Raw genomic sequence first — 17,775 nt, forward strand, 5'->3', positions numbered from 1 at the left:
GGATACCCTAAGGGCAGTGGCACAAAACTAAAGAAACAGTAGGTGGACACTTGGTTGGTATTCGCGTTTGTCTTTGCATATGTGTATTTGTGTGTGTATGCGTTTGCGTCATGCCCTCAGGGTAGTGGCATGCTGCTAAAGGGCTAGTGTACCAACACTGGGGTGTGTGTGTATGTCAGGTCTCTGAGGTCCTTTCCTCTGTCTGTATAATCCAAATCCACTTTCTGAGGTGCGGCGTTGGCATCAGTGCGTTAGCTCAGAGTCCTGCCAGTGACCACTGGTTCCTCGTTGTAGGATGCCTGATACATTTGTATCATGTTGTATACATTTCTGTGTGTAATCAGGCACTTTAACAACACCATTAAAAGAGAGCTTAAACGCTCCAGTGCCGCTCTGAAGGTGAACCATTTTTGACACACATGAAAGCAGGTTCTGGGCCTTTTCTTTGTCTTGTTCAGACTTTCTTTCTCTGCGTAGGACTCGCTCCGGCTTTGGTCAAAACATGCTACACAAAGAAGTCGTAGTGTGATGCAATACATCGACTGAGAGAATATTTTGTGTGCATCTGTTTGTGCCTTACGTGTCTGCATACAAACGCCTGTGTTAATCCCAGTCTCTCCCAGCATCTGGAGCCTTGACACAGTTTAAAGGGCTGGCTGTGTCCACACAGAGCCAGGCCAGTGCTCACAACAAACACACACACACACACACACAAAAATTGAAAGGCGCACACACACATACAGCTATCTAGGGCACCAGAAGGCCCAGGCGACGCCAAAGCAGAGGCTGCCCACTTTGGCACCATGAGGTGGGGCTGCTCTGGCGCTTTGGGGGGAGAGAGAAATGGCAAGGGTGTGTGGTAGGTGCGAGGGGGAGAAATGGGGGGGGGGGCGCGTTCATGTGTGTTTATGCAATGGTGTATATGAAGAAGAAGGAGGGGGCACCTGGCATCTGATAATAACCCTGGGAAAACGCCCATTCCCTCTGAAGAGGAAGGTGCAGGGGGAGGAGGAGGGTGGGAGGTGTAGTCTGTGCATGTGTGAGAAAAGGACAGTATGAGATGTGCATGTGATTGAGTGTGTGTGGTACAAAGGTACCAACTCCAGTCTTGGAGCGATCCATCCAAGTGTTCTTATGCTAATGTTGTGTCTGACATATCTTAGAGGACAGGTGCTACTTTTCATCAATAGTTTGGCATAGACGAACTAGAAGAAAAGGAAGTTGTAGAAGAAGAAGAAGCATCGTCTTCATCCTACCTCAGACTCTCTTTTTCTCTCTAGTCCATCCCTGAAAAACCTCTCCACCTTTCCACATGGATCTGACAATAAAGACCCAAACTTTTAGGACAAACTCAAACATGTATGAACACAGACCAGAGGAAGCGGACTTTCTCCATCTCTTGATGTTGTCTGCGGCCCCCCCAACACCTCCCCCCCCCCCACCCCCCACCCCCACACCCCACCCATGCTATCCCCTCTCCTCTATGTAGCACCACAGATGCCCATGTTGCCCTGCAACAGCTGTCTCACCATGTGCCCTACCAAGTGTTGCCACCCAATGGAGGGGGAGGGAGGGAGGGAGGGAGGGAGGGAGTGAGGAGGAGAAGGAGGAGGAGGGTGGATTTGGGTGGGGAGGGAGGAAGGGAGGGTGCAGAATTTGGATGGAAGGGACAGGGTCATGAATATTAATTTTCTCTATTTCTTTTTAATCCCAAAAAAGAAGCTTTTATTGCCTACATGGTCATCATGTTTCCTTCTCTGTCTGGATTATTGATGTATAAAAATCGTTATTTATTCCACGCTCGCTCTGTTTTTGTCTCTGTCTTCTCACTCTCTGATTCTTCTGTAGGTCTCTCTCTCTCTTTCACTCCCTCTCTTTCTCATTTGGTTCTGGATTCGGTTGAGGTGATGGCCAGCGCCCATGTTTCCCCCCCTGGTCACAGGAAGCCCCTGGAAAGCAGAGCGGAGAAGGCGGGGTCATCAGTCCGAAAGGTCCATTTCCTATTGGTGCAGCAGGTTAACGACACTTGATTTGACCAATAACGATTAAAGGGATGCATAGTAACAGCGGGGCATGGAGAGGGGGTATTTTCAAATGCAAACACCGGTCCAACAAGTCAGGTGCAGGATCCAGACTCGATTCCAGTGACAGAACAAAATGGAGGGCCGGGATGGTGATGCCGCCATTTTGGGGCAAAATATTTTGAGTATGCGAGCCATGTTTCCTTATTGAGTCAAAAAAAAAAATAGTTCAGGCTGCAGTGCAAAGCCATGGCAACTCAGAAATGACCTCATGCATCACTGTTTGTTTGCTAGAATCTCTTAAAAGCACAAAATTAATGAACAATAAACAGTATATTTTTGCCTTTTCAGAACACAGTGTGATTTAAAGGTGCCACAGTCACTGCTAAGCCACTGTAAATATCCTGCTAATTACTGAAATTTTGTTCAAAGACTGACATCTGTGCTCACAAAAGAAGCCATACCTGTGACTTTCATTTTTTATTTTCAAATTGGAAAAGTAAAGCAATGAGGGGAAAAAGATGCCAGGCCAGATGGATCCAACAGAAAAGTACCATCCCGAGAAAAGCGATGCCATATACTCTTCCCCTGAGGTCTTCACTCCACGCTAAATAAGCGAAAGTGGAGAGCTGGAGACGCCCAGTAAAAGAAAACTAATAAAAAAGTATAGGAAAAAGTATGCAAGGAGTTTGTGAGCGAGTGTGGCACGGCACCCTGCTTGTGTATTTGTTCATTTAATTTTGAAGGGATGAAAGCAGACAGGCATAAAGAGGGGCAGACGTAGAGAGATCACAGCATCGTGTACCGTATTGGTGGGTAGCGTGCCACACAGTCTGCCTCCTAAAGCAATAAATCTGAAACAGCATAATAGATAAACGCAATTCAGAACACAAAATACCCTGCGAGGGAAAACTAATAAAAAACGGAGTGATTAAGTGGAATCAGAGCTCTTAGGCAGTATCTGGAGACGGGAGCTGTCGCCATACAAAGACCAGAGCGGGCCAACACGACAGATGAGAGAGCATAGGGACGGGGGGCCGAGAAAACGAGGGGCTAAAAGCAGAGGGAGCGAGAGACAGATGATGGAGGCAAGGAAAGGAGGGATGGAGGAGAGAGAGGGAGAAAAGTGAGGGATGGATGGGGCAACAGATCAGAGGGAGCCTCTTGTGTGTCTTGCTCTCCCTTTAAAGGAGAGCCAGGAAAGCAGATTAGGAGTCCTCTTTTCTCCTGGGGGAGCACATACACAACCACACATACACGTACACATGCACACACAACCTTCATTTAACTGCCCTCCTCCTCTTCCTCCTCCTCCCCTTCTCCTCAATAACATAAAACTAACTAACTTTTATACTTCCCTGACCTGCCCAGCCCAGAACAAATCCACCTGCTGCTGAAATCCTTCCGACTCTCAGAGAGGATGGGTGGAGATAGTGGAGACACAATGACAGTGTGTGTGTGTGTGCGTGTGCGTGTGTGTGCGTGTGTGTGCGTGTGTGTGCGTGCGTGTGTGTGTGTGTATGTGTGTGTGGTTGTGTGGTTGTGTGTGTGCGTGTTTTGATGAACACACTTCAGGTCATATTTGCTAACTGTTTATGACACAAAAAGGAGTAATGTGAGGGAGGATCGCCCTGCTACACTCACCACATAGTCCACAGATCCAGGCTGCGGTGTGTAACTGTGTCCTTGAGGAAAGGTTTTTGGTTTCATGCTGTCCATATCTGAAGAACATTTGAATATAATGGTAGAAATAACAGAAGTTATTGCTCAAAATCTAAATATTGTTAGCTTAAAATAATACATTATTTGTTAGTTTGTAAAATGTAGTAAAAATGTAAAAGTTACCAATCACGTTCCCACAGTTCACAACATAGTGTTCTTTTATGCAAATCAGATGTGCAGCAAACAAATTTATAAGTCCCTTACATTACATATTAAGATATTACATATATCTATATATATATATTTAAAATATATATATATTTATACTATGATAAATAACATAAGGTGATATAAAATAGCAGAAAAACAGAAAATCCAAAACGTTTGGATTAAATTTTTTTTTTTTTAATCTGCACGTTTGCTGATCATTTTTACATTTTACTTCTGCATAAAGAAAAATGTTAGGAACAATTTCTTGTTGAGCATATAATCATAGACTGTGGTAGAACTGATTGCAAAAATATTACAACTAAAACATATAATGAAATGTATGATGATCATCATCATCATGAAGGCAATCTGAATTCCTGCTAATACAAAATGTATGATTCAAAAACTGAACTTGTGCTTTATCAGTTCAACTCTGTGTACGTGTGACTGTGTGTGTGTGTGTGTGTGTGTGTGTGTGTGTGTGTGTGTGTGTGTGTGTGTGAGTCTGGGCTTTGTGTGCGTGTTATCAAAGCTGAGCCTAATGTCAGCCATTGATAAACAAAGACACTTGTGCACACATAACTTTAGCAAATTTCTTGGAAGTGAAGGTCTGTGTTCAGAAAGACAAACGGCTCATCCGCTCGCTCGCTGCTTGTGTTTGACTCCGGCTCACAATCTTTGTCGCTGTTTCCTCGCAGTTAAAAGTGCAGAGCTTCACAAAGCTTTAAAACTGTATACTTACTCTTCAGCAGGGGACATGAAGTATTTCAGTCCTGTGGCTGAATATTATACTTCAACATCTGTCACTTTGTAGTGAATTTTACTGCATTTAGGATCCAACAGATGTGACAATGCAGAAGTATTAAAAAACGTTCTTGAAGTATCAAAGTATTTAGATGCATGACCTTTTGTAGTGTATCAATTATTTGTAATGAATTTAAATCATTATCGATGATGCGTTTATATGATTTTAGCCTGTTGAGCTTCATTCTTGAGCTTCTTTTAACTTCTTTACACTCACTTCTTTAGTTGAATCAATAACAGTATATTTTATTTCTATAAATGATCAAATGTCTGAATATAGATCTGCGATGTATCAAACAACTACAGCTGTCAAAAAATAATAAGGTCAATATGCACCTCTGATATTCTGAGGAGTGAAAGTGTAAAATGCATTGTTAGAATACTCTCTGCAGCAATTCAATATAAATTCTCCACTTCATTTCATCATCGTTATTTATTCATAGATGAAAGACACTGAATTTTTTCCCCCTGATATTCATTTCAGAGACCTCTCGTCAAGTCTGAGGACATGCCCTTAAAAATGTCCTTTATGACCCCTCATACATTTCAGATCCTGTCTATGATAAACAAATGAAAGGATTGTTTGTTTTATTCCAGAAACTAGTTCATGTGTGAACAGAGATACGGTCACTTTCTTTCTTTTTTACAGTTTGACAATTTCACTTTCTAACATTATGTGACTTTCGTGGTTATAATTACTGGTCATCAGCTGTGGATTGATCACTCTTTGCTGTATTTGGACTAATTTACTGCATTACAATATTTTACATTTTTAGATTTGTTATGTCTGTGAGTGTTTAATGACTGTAAACCAACTTGAGCTTGCAAACACTCGCCTCACTTTGAGTCACCAATAAGGTATTTCTAATTATACTCAGTTAGACAAATCATTTTATGAAGAAGTTAGTAAAGTGAAATTAGGTCAAAAAAACATTTGTCTTCTAATTTCCTTCCACTAAACTCACATTTGAGGACAAGAAGGAAAGAAAAAGAGCAGATGACCTTTCTTTTTTTTCCCCCATGTCTTTTCATATTTAGGTAATTTCTGGGGACATGGTGCTTTTCTATGTGAGTGAACATGTGTCCTTTGGGATGTCACCCTTTCAGAAGTCACACAATAAACCCTTTATTAAAGGCATAAAAATGTTCAGGACCTTTCTGTGGTGTAGTGGACTGAAGCACGTGTGGTACACTCCGTTCCCTGATCTGTTGTTCCATGTCAAACTCCCTGAATTCTTTTTTTATTTCAATTATCTTATCTGCCTTCAGCTCAAAGCTTGGATGAATATAAAATTCATATGTTTTGGCCCCAATGAATGATTTCATCATCATTTCTGAGTACTTTCCAGGCCTTAATCAGCAGCGTTTGATGAAATCAAACCCCTATCAGACCTGTATAACAGTGCAACACTGTGGGAAAACTCTTCTGAAGGAAAGTGTGCAGCAGGATGTGTAGGTTAAAAAGTCTCCATGACTCTGCAGAGGGAATGTGCTCGGCTGGCAGCAGCAGTGTGAACCTTACTCCACCCTCCATCCCATTTTGCTGTGCCAGGCCCGGGCATTCTCTCCCCCTCCAACCGCCGCTTCTTTCTTTCTTTCTTTCTTTCTTCTTTCTTTCTTTCTTTCTTTCTTTCTTTCTTCTTTCTTTCTTTCTTTCTTTCTTTCTTTCTTTTTTCTGACTTCTTTCTTCTTTCTTTCTTTCTTTCCTTCTTTCTGTTTCACACAAACACAGACTTACTCTTCTTTTTTTGTCCCTTTGCAACTACTTCAAACCAACTATTTCCTTCCTTCCCTTTACTCCACACATACATTCTTCATTTCCTTTATTTCCCTTCCTGCCTTCCATCTTTTTTTTCCTCCATCTCCTTCCCTTGCTCCCTCAGCTGCTCTCTCATTTGGGTTTATTTGCATGGCAGAGCGTAAAGGATGCAGACAGTGTGAGCAGGGCCAGCAGAGCCCTCCTGTGTCCTTCCAGGCCCGGGCTGAGATTTGTAATGCTACACAACACTCGCCGTGCAGGGATAAAAACCTCGGCTGCTGCTCACAAAAAGAGCCTTGTGTTTTTTCCTTCCCTTTCTGCTGCTTATTGCACTTTTTCTCGCACAGAGGCGCAGAATTCTCCAGTCCGGTTTCTTTCAGCGGCTGAGGAAAAAAAAGTAGCTGTGCTGAGTTTGATATATGGTTTTTGAGCAGAGTATATTTTTGTGTTTAATTTTCCCCTGACCTGCCTGCAGCTGAGGGCAGAGAGAGCAGGCCTGAAGTCAGTGCAGCAGGAGTCACAGTGAAGTATGTTTTTATGAAGATGGACAGCAGGACTGAGGCCTTGACTTTTATGTGTGTCTGTTTACTGTGTGTTGCACTTTGTATTGCTAGTCTGCAATATCTTATCGACACAGCAGGCACTGCTATGAACCTAAAATATGGTTGATCAGTTGGAAAAGGAGACTCTTTGTAAAGCTTAATCACCTCTTTTCCTAAAGTTTATTGTAATCATAGCAGGTCATTATGATACATATCTTTCAAAATGTTTGTATGAATTGTTTAACTCTTGCAATGAAGCTACAAGCTTAAGCTGCAATTATATTTTTCATCTTTTTTCTGATTATTTTTTCTAAAATAAGGAGCAAGGTTTGCCCAATGACTTTCTGTTTCAGGCTATTTTGTCCTGCAGACATAAATTATAAATTTTGCTTGAGTTAAATGCACTATCAAGATCATCTGTAGCACTAAACTATTTAACTCATGGCACAAATTAGTAGGTAAGGGTTTCAGTTTAATTTCACTTTTGCAGTGTGCTCTAAACCATCTGTTCAGTATATGTTTTAAATGTTTCAGAGCATTTTTCTCTCTGAAAAACTAAGATGTTTCCTATTGATATACACTTTAGAATGTATTAATTTCTTTTTTAAAATATGTACCTGTTGATACACCTTTTTCTTTCCATCCTCTTTTCTGTTCCTCTGGTTTTATTAACAAGTCTTATCATTTAAGATATTATTTGCTCTATTTTACCTTAGAGCCATTCATTAACTCGGCATTTGTCCAGCAGTCTTTGTATTTGAAATAATTCCCATAAAAAGTCAGTTTGTAATTGCAGCAATATTCTGGTAAGAGGACTAAAAAAAACTTCTAATACTGACAAACAAGTTTCCCTGATTCATTTTTTGGATTTGAAGACAAGTGTTAGGGACTTAGAAAAAGTCCCTCCATGTTGTCTGATCTCTGCATGTTTAAAACTCTGATCCCTCAATATGCCTCCCTCTCTTCGCACTGAGGTTCAGGGGAACTTGTTGCCCACATAATGCTCGGTCTCTAAACTGTGTGCTATCAGAGCCACTGTGGTCTGCAGTAATGTCTGGTTTCAGAAACTGTGGTGAAACACGGCGCTCAAGGCTTTCATTAACCCAAAGCTCGGCCTAATTGACGCTTACATGCTACCTCAGTGATCTGGGCCAGGGTTCTTGGTTTTTTTTTTAAAAAACATTTATTTGAGTTTGATTTTTTTTCAGAAACATTGAAAGGAAGAAAACTAATTTACTTCTCTGAGGGTTGCTCCATTTTATATTTGGTTTTCCTGATATAAATCAAAGATTTATGACCATATTATCTGAGTTATTTTCTTACTGTGCCCTCTGTCTTCACAAAATGCAACCTTTTAATTGCTCTCGTGGTTTGGATGTCAGAAAGAAAATATTTTAAAGAGAAATAGTTAGATTTTAGACCAACAATCCAAATCAAATCAACTTTATTTGAAGAAAAAATATGAGAAATGTTGCCTGATAGAAACGAGGTCAGTAGCTGTAAGCATATGGTGCAACAGCATCAGGGCATCACTTTCATTATTATTCAGGCCACATTAATAGACAAATGATGTGTTTATTCTAACTAGCATTAATGATTCAGGGTACACATTTTTAATGAGCATGTTAAAAACAATGCTTATTGTTTATTTGATAAGATTTTTATTTTGTATTTTTTCGTATTAATAATTCATAGTATGGCGATTTTATTGTGTTCCAAATACTTAATTGAGTATCCTCGTTTGGTATAATTGTCATTACATTTAAGGCCTTTTCTTCAAATTACAAAATCACTATTTCTTCAACCTTCTGGTTAAAATTAACGCGGTGATTTTGTGCATTTTAAATGACGAAGCATGTCTTTCATTAGTTTTTGCTGCGCAGTTTCTCAGCTTTGTAATGCAGGTAGAAGTACTCACTGTTGGCAGCGTGTCTATTTCCCCGCTCTTTTTCGATCTTAGAAATATATCTGTTGAACAGTTACCTTCAAAGAATAACACAATGCAGAAAATATCAAACGAAAAGCCTGAACAGTAGCAACAGTAGATTAGCAATCAATTGTCAGTCAAACACCTGCCTGTCTGAAAAACGTGCGTTCACCGAGCAGCACCTGTTATTATTGTTTTGAGTGTTTTTTCGTTTGACGACTCATTTTGCTTAGTTGTAGTCAGTTAATTTTACTGGATGTATTTTTGTTAGTTAGCTACCTGAAGCACACAGAAAGTCTCTTCGGCCTGCTGAAGTGGCTCGTGCTGAACTCACTCTGCGGTCTGACTGTAATAAAGTGCTGTTTGTCAGGCAATTAAGGGTTAAGAAAAAAATCATGTCGCGGGATTATTTGGGGTTTAGAAGCTCTTTTTGGTGTTTTTCCAATCAACTGGTCATCCTCCAAACAGGCCGGTGGGCACGTGCGAGCTCGCCATCCCTCAGCATCTGTAATGAAAAAAAGGGAAAATAATTCATATGTAAATACAATGAAAGAGAACCAATTCTATTTAATTCTTGGCATAAAATGTTAAATATAAGGCTTCTTGACGCTATGCATTTCAGTCAATAAATAATCAAGCTATTGGGGAAAATAGTTAGGCCTATAATAATTATTATTTTTATAATTATGATTTATTATTATTACCATTAGGCTTATTATTATTATTATTTGCATTATTACCATAGTAGTAGTATATTTTTTGTTTTGTTTTGATGTTTTATTCTATTTTTATTTCCCAAAAAGCCACTGGTTATTTTTTTTTTTAGTTTTGTTAAATTTTGCCAATAATGACCGTCGTAATCGAATCATTCGTAATCATTTATTTATTTATTCTTTTTATCATTAAAATTATACAACTTTTAATTGACTGTCTTAATATGCTTCAGCATCTTGTTTTTTTGCAAGTTCGCAGCTTACGAGAATCAATAACGAGATCAAAAGTGAAGAATAATTAAAAGAAAGAAATGACAACGATCAATATGTGTCACAAATAAGACTCATATTTCACACGAATATGAATGTTGGTTCTCTGGAAATTAACATAAGAAATGACAAAATTGTAACACTTTGATCCAAGTTTTCACCGTTATATAGACTATAGAGACTGATAGTCCTCCGCCTAAAGCTCCTGTATTTGTCTTTATACTGAGTATTAGCCTCTAATAAAAGAGTCCTTGTTGACGTCTGTAAAGCAACAATAAAAAATATATCAAAAAACAACACAAATGGTATCTCAGCTGTTGATTGAAAGAAGCCACCAAGGCCTATTTTACAACAAATTCTTTAAAAGCACCAAATGTCCCCCACCACACTAACACACTCTCATTTGAAACTTCATTTAATCATCCAAATTAGGCTGAAACAAAAACTTGAATCACAAATTCAATGGCAGATGAATAATTGATGTAGCCAAATGTGTGGGGAGGTCAACCTTTAATTATTGATCAGCCGTCATGTTGGTGGAATGTCATTAGACGTCTGAATTGGAAAAAGGCGGATAACGACACACGCACTGAGACTGAAAACAGGAGCATTTTGCACGCAGACACAGATTCAGGATCAATGAAAATATTGAATGTGTTCTCTTAATTTTAACTAGATGCCTATTATTCGATAACACAACCTGAAATTTGAAAACAAGACGGTCTAACTTTCGATTAAACCAGCTCTCAAACTTTACTCATTAGGTTATATGAGGTCAGCTTTTAAAGCGTTGGCGTGTTTAACACGTCTTTGCTTTGGTCAAACGACTGTCACCAGGCGCAGTTTTTGAGCACTATTGTCTTTGGGCCATTTCTTTATTTTTGCCGCACTGTTTCCTGATCGAATCCAGTTGTGTTCAAATTATTAAAGTTAATTCTACTCATTCCAGCACATGCAACCCCCACATACTTAACTTACTTTCTTGGTGTAAAACTTTCCCTAAACGCGCAGAAACAATGCCCACGCGTGATGCCCCTGCACGCTTCTGCTGCAGGCCTTCAATCCACACAACTGAAGCACTTAACTTAAAAAAAAGCACATTTCATGTTCTGGAGTTATTTCCCCAAAGTCAGATCTTTTATAGCTTACAATATGTGTGTACTCTGTGAGATCTCAGTCACGTTTAATCCTGTTGCTTCACTGCGTCACTCTGCTGGAGACTCTGACAATAAATCTGTGTGAGGAGTTTAAAGTTAAAGCTTGTTAAACTCCTTCATAGCTGTTACAGTTATGAAGGGAATATTAGCAGAATACATTCAAGCAATCCCCGAATAGTCCATTCAAAACCCTGTGTTCAAGCAGCTCTCTGACCTTTCTCACATCTTCTGACTGTCTGTGACTGACACCTGACAACGATGTATTTATATTTGCGCTTGAAAACTCAAGAATCTTCCTCTCTCTTATTGACTTCCTTAAATGAACCCATTGACCTGCTTGTTGCTTGATCTCTGCTCCAGATTGCAGCATTAAAAACTACTTAAATCGACCTGGGAGCAGCTCGGGTCGTGCCCGGCCGTGCCCGCTGCAGTGCCACTCTGAAACCTGTAGGTAGGAGCCAGCGCAGCCCTATAATCCCCGCCGCCCGTGATTTAGCCCCTGGTCCTCCTAATTCTCCTAAAGCCCCAGCTGCTCCCCTGGCCGCTGCGCTCTCTCCGCGACAGCCTGCACACCGCTCACTTTATTAATAATTCACCCAATAATTCACCAGCTCGACGCTGCCGGCTACAGCAGCGTAAACAACTGCCCTAATTCCCAGTCTCGTATATTTTGTGTGTGTAAACAGGTCGCACGCTTTGAGGTGAGCTATTTAGTGGCTGATATTTTTGGGGAGGGAAGTACAGGCTGCCTGTCGTCGCAGCCGGAGCGCACGGGGAAGCTTCCATTTTTACGCGCAGAGCTCCGCCGAAGCCCGCGGACCGACTTTCCGAGCCGCTGTGCAGGCATTCTGCTGCAGCGATCTGAAGGAGAAGAGGAAGAAGAAGCGAAAACGCAAGCTGCTCTTTCATCTCGTCAGCTTTGAGGAGGAGGCGGCAGCGAGGGACCAGGGGTGTCCCCCCGTTTTGTGTGTGTAACACACCGCGTGTGTGCGCGGCCGTGTGTTTGTGTGTGTTTGAAACAAGAGAGAGAGGAGAGAGAGAGAGATACGAGGGTAAAACAGATCGGACGCGCCGCGCAGGAGACAGCCGCTTTTGGACACGTTTTGGAGACAGACTGCAAGAGCTGCACGCGGAGAAATTAAAAGAAAGAACTTACTTTGCATCACCTCTGCCGTCCTTTCATCTTATCGTGCTATTGATTTTATTTTTGGAGCTTTTTGGCGACTCCAAGTTCTGCCGCTGTAGGACGCACCTCGGGACTTGGACGCAGACGTCTCCCTGCCTTCTTGCTGCTGGACATGGGCGCATCTAAGGCCACACAGCGGTAGACGGAGGGCTCGGAGCTGCTGTCCTGCTTTCCTCCTATCTCTTGCAGAGTGGACCCACTTTTGAGAGCGCGTGTTTTTTTTCAATCTGGGCCTAAGGCCGACTTGTTTAAAGGTCCTTTTTTTGCTTCCGGCAACAGCGAAAGAGACCAAGTCTTCCTCCCTCAGCCCGCACTCCCTCTCTCACTTTTTTGGAAGCTGAACTTTTAAAGGAAAATGGGGCATTGAGAGGGTTGGCAGATCTCCCCACGCTATAATGGTACGTGCTGTGTAACTCAATAGTTCCCCTCTGTTGGCTCTATAGGGTAAAGTCTATAGGACTGAATATAAACCAAACATTGCTGTGTTTAACTGAAGCCCTGCAGGCTTTTTTAGGCTCCTGATTTCTTTATAAAAAATCCACACTTTATTCTTTACGCAGAGTGAGAGACCGACTGTGGAGTGTGAGGCCAGGGATGACGATACAACTCACCTGTGTGCGCCGTGTGTATGTGTGCTTGTGTGGACTTGTGTGTAAGAGAGAAAGAGAGGGAGAAAACTGTTTATTACGCGCAATAGCATAATAACCTATTTGCCTTGTTTAGCTAATCAAAAAATATTCCAAACTAACTGATCAGTCAAATGTTTGTAGACATTTCATTTGATGATGGACCCACATTGCCTGCACCCAAACAATGTATCTCATTGCTGATCCATATTGTCTTAATCATAAGAACGTCTTGCATTTTTGAACAACTGCTATCCCTCACACCTGCCTCCTTAAACCGTTCATTTGAGACATAACGCTGTGAAAAACTATTTTTCTGTTTTTAGAAAATACTACTATCCACATTCATTTGGATGAAACCACGTTGGTGAAGTAACAGTGTGCAGGCTGAATTGTTTGCAGGCTTTTGAGTGAAGGCTAATGTTTCTGCTCTGCTCAGATCAAACAGAATAAAACACACATGGGACCACAGACCGAGGAGATCTGAAACCATCAGATAGTATGTGGAGGTGTTCATCATTGCTCTGATGATGCTGATGAGGATGTGTATGATGGTGATGTTACGCTTTAAAAGCCCGTGAGGCGCAGGTTTTGGAGCACAGTCCTACACCTTGCATCCGGGCTGCGTGTCTTCTGTCCGCGGTTTTTATCAATGGGCACTTGATTTGCGTAGTTGATGACACTTTATAGCGACTACAGGAGGGAGTAGGGGAGGGGGAGGTGAGGTGACACACAGACGTCTTTGTGCCCCCAGAACAAGTGCAGAGAATGAATGGGCACATCTATCAAGCTCTGAACATTGATCAGAATATTCCAAAGAAGGAAAGAGCCCTGGTCTTGATGATGTTGTCTAATTATCTTTTTACATCCTGCAGCTTTTTTGGATAAATATTATATTTTCCTGCAGGCATTTGCTGGGAACCTCAGTTATTACTGCACGTTATTGCTTTTTTCAGTGATTCAGATGGAGGCTTATTTGACTTTAAACCCTCTATACCATGCTGCAAGTCATTATTTTGAATTATAATTATAGTGGCTTAGAACTCTGTCTGGGATCTTTATTATCAACTCAAGGGATTAGGTTAGATGTGCTGTCATTTGGCTGAATGTGATTTGTTTTTAGTTTCTCATGGCTCATTAAAGACTGAAGAATAAACTGTTTAAATAACCTGAAGGGAGGGTTGAAGATTTTCCAGTGACACAGAATTGCAATGACAATGATCACAAATTATCAGGATTTTTTTGCAGCACAATATTCATTGTATATCCAAAATTTGGCTCTTTGAAATACAACTCACCAGCAGTTTGCAGTTTTGTTGTGCAACTTTACATGATTACACTAAAAGAACAATTCAACAAATCTTTACAGTTATAACGCTTTTTTTGGATATAAAAATAAGATCCAATTTTAATAAAGACAGAAGATTTATTTATATGTAGTTCTGCGATAGCAATGTCTTTGTACCACTAATGAAGCATTAAACATGGAATATAGCAAACACAGCACATAACAGAACCTCAGTGCTGCATTAAACAAAATTCTCAGAAGTCCATATACCTTGGGCCACAAATACAGAAATGCACTTATGGCAAGAGTGAGTATTAAATTGGAAATTTTCCTTTCGTGCATATTAAAAGGTGGTACTTCTAATAAGTGGCCGGGAAAATAAACATCAGGAATCATTAATAACATGTCATTTAAAAATCAACTGTTATTTATAAACTTAGCGATTGAGGAAGTTGTGTTTTCATGTGATATCCTCTCATATTTTGAACCACGTATTCACACAAATAGCCTGGTCCTTACATTTATATGCTACTGGCTATTTACATATATTATGTTAATGGAAATCTAGAACGGTAACATAATGCAGATTAAACATCTTAAATCATTTAGTCACATATTTTACTCCTTTGTGAGAATTTTCTACTCTTTTAGTATCCCTCAGAAATATTACACATTGTAAAGATCATCCCTAACATGATTTTGTTGTCAACAATTATTTTATATTTTGTTCAGAAAATATTATTTAGCATTCAGGCAGGTCATCAACAATTAAAAAGTTATACTGAAAGGGCAATCTCAAACAAATATACATTCAGTCTGCTTGTAATCCTCTAGTGTAACTTTACAGGATTAACTTGTTTCCTGTAGGACTGATAAGTGACACCTTTTTAGCACTCTACACTCATGAGTTTAAAATATCACAGTCACATAACTTTATTATGGTTTCACCTTCCAAAAATGTTTGTTGGCCTCTGTGACACCCAGTCATACCTGAAAGACAAAAACAACAACAGCATCAGCTACCCAGGCAGGGCTCATGTCATGTGTGATAAAAGCTGTGTGATCATCCGTCTGTGTTTCTTAAGGTAAACCAACCATCAGACAATGCTTTATAATTGGCAGTCATATCACCATCCTCATTTTGTTTTGATTGTGGGCCTATAATTTCACACTTGGTTTGCATTGCGGTTGTTTCAGAGAAAAAAAAAGCTGCCAACCACAGAACCTGTCAGTCAAAAACAAGCTGAGGCTGTTTATTGGTGCCAAGCAGGGAGGTGGGCGTGACCCTTTAACGTGTTATTAAGTCAATTTTTAGAGTATCATTTGAGGGGAGTTGGAAGTGTGTGAGACATTTTAAATGCTGCTTTATTAAGTCATACTGTGTGTGTGTGTGTGTGTGTGTGTGTGTGTGTGTGTGTGTGTGTGTGTGTGTGTGTGTGTGTGTGTGTGTGTGTGTGTGTGTGTGTGTGTGTGTGTGTGTGTGTGTGTGCGTGCGTGCGTGCTTGTGTGTGTGTGTGTGTGTGTGTGTGTGTGTGTGTGTGTGTGTGTGTGTGTGTGTGTGTGTGTGTGTGTGTGTGTGTGTGTGTGTGTGTGTGTGTGTGTGCATGTGTGTGTTGTGATGTAACCCTATGCTCCCTGGTTTTGTGGTAAACTCTACTATATTAAAACCATAACCACAAGAAAATATCCCCATGGATCAGTCCTTGTGTGACACAAAGGCCTGATTGTAGCCGCTCAAACCTCATTGTTAAATGCACATATGCAGTGTGGCAGAGTGTGGTTTGACCATTAAAAAAAAATCTTGAATGAGGATCAGTGGAGGAAAAAGTTGTGCCAGTCAGTGGCATTGGGTTGCCTATCTGTGTGCATTCGGTGCAGCAGAGAAAAATGTTGCAACCCAGGAAGTTTGGTGCAAAACTGGCACGATGTCAAGGTATCTAAAGGCCAGCCTGTTGAGCAAGATCAGTAGTTGACAGGCAAGGTGCCAGGCTGGGCAAATATTTGGGCGTGTCCCAATGTGTCCTCTGTTCAAACTTGTTTCACCAAAACTGTTTTGGTGTAAGGCTGCATTTCTTTACATAGTGCTGGTTCAGCTATTGTCAGGGGTGAAATTGTTTCTGTTGCTCTTCTAATGTGGATTCAATCACCACAGTTATAAGTCAATTGTTTGCTAAAAGCATGATAAGTTATTGGCTGGTTATGGAACAGACAACTGATTTCTCTATATGACCAACCAAAGTTTAAAGGACTGTCAGGAAGAAGATTGACTTTTCTATGTAGCTATTTTTAATGCCTGAGACTGATCAGTGTCCGAAGAAGCAAATAATTCAACATTTTTAAACTGTGAAACTGTTTTCACAGCAAAGATCACAGTGATTTGATACGTAAGCCAAATTAAAGGAGGTAGAATGAGATTCTTTGTTAGAGAATATAGCACACAAATCCAGAAAAAAGGTAGCAAAGAGATAAGAGGCGTCACTTTGTTTACAGGGGTCGCCTACATTACCACAAACCTAACAGAGAGCATCTCAGAGGACATTTAAAGCTCCTGTGAGCAGTCTTTAGATTTTTATGAAACAGATTTAAATTGATGAAGATGTTTCAATATGAATTGCAAAATCAGACAAGACTATCATGACAAAGACTGACTTTTTTAAATAGTAATTTTTAATGTCAAAAAACTGCTACAGCAGGGTAGGGGTACGACAGGGTACGGCAAAGATTTGCGTCAAGTGGCACATTAGAGTGTTACAGAAAACAGGATATGATTTTTCTTGTTCCGAAAACAGTACTTACACACGAACAGAACAAAGTCAGCACAGACATGAGGGGTACCACTTTATACACAGGGGGTGCCAAAATCATCATAGATCAAAAGTTTCTCACAGGAGCTGTTCTCCATTGTGTTCTTTGCTTGCCTCCTGCCATCTAGCCCCCCAAACAGAAAATGTTTTGTCCACCACTTACTATTGTGTCAAACACAACTGCACAATTAAGTCAAATGCTAACGTCGGCGCAGTGCCTTGGCTGTACTTCCGACCAGACAAAACCTTCAGGACCCTCAAGTGCAGTAAAATAATTAGCCCCCACTCTGCTCAGCTAGCCATCTCTCCTTCTTCATTTAATGCAGCCCTTCACTTTCTCTTCTTCTTTCTTATTATTTTCCCCCTTTTTTTCCCTTCCCCCCCTCCTGAGATGGCTGTGTGAAAAATCATATTTTTCCAACAATTTCTCCCTGAGGTAGCTTTGGCAGGGACTCACACGGCGGCCATTTTTGCCTTTCATACACCTCTCACACACCGTGGAACAGATCGCCTGTGCGGCCCGCCGTCTTTGAAGTGGTTGCCATCTCACGCAGGTTGGCTGGACTCTCTCTGTGTGTCTCTACCCCCATCCCCCATCCCTCTCTTCTCCCCAATTTTCATCCTGTGCCTTAAAATTGGCAGCGAAATTCTCCGCCACCAAATCATCATGATAAAAAAACACTTATAAGACACAATGGTGGTGATAATAATTGTGTTTTTTAGAAAGACAGATAGACAGACAGCAGCCAGAATAAATGCCTTTTTGGAATCATGGCGAGGGCCTATTGTACCAGGTGTGTGTGAGC

General features: G+C 40.8%; 1 protein-coding gene and 1 long non-coding RNA gene across 7 annotated transcripts in view; one reads left to right on the forward strand and one right to left on the reverse strand.

Annotated features, from left to right (window-relative positions):
* LOC117815405 (nuclear factor 1 X-type-like) overlaps positions 1-17,775 on the forward strand; it is a 152,045-nt gene that overhangs the window by 28,796 nt on the left and 105,474 nt on the right. The window contains exon 5 of one of the 6 annotated variants that reach the window (XM_034687091.1): positions 1,849-2,015. In XM_034687091.1, coding sequence (XP_034542982.1) covers positions 1,849-2,015 — 167 coding nt within the window. Of the gene's footprint in view, positions 1-1,848; positions 2,016-12,077; positions 12,650-17,775 lie in introns of those variants that run through there. The other 5 variants (XM_034687101.1, XM_034687092.1, XM_034687097.1 and 2 more) reach the window with 5 other exon arrangements.
* On the reverse strand, positions 1,787-12,565 carry LOC117815410. Its single transcript, XR_004631808.1, has 4 exons — positions 12,222-12,565; positions 8,917-9,430; positions 3,666-3,742; positions 1,787-1,949 (listed from the first exon to the last, which is right to left on the reverse strand). It is a non-coding gene; the product is annotated as an uncharacterized LOC117815410 (long non-coding RNA).

The sequence above is a fragment of the Notolabrus celidotus genome, chromosome 7 (assembly GCF_009762535.1).
Source record: "Notolabrus celidotus isolate fNotCel1 chromosome 7, fNotCel1.pri, whole genome shotgun sequence".
NCBI classification, from domain to species: domain Eukaryota; kingdom Metazoa; phylum Chordata; class Actinopteri; order Labriformes; family Labridae; genus Notolabrus; species Notolabrus celidotus.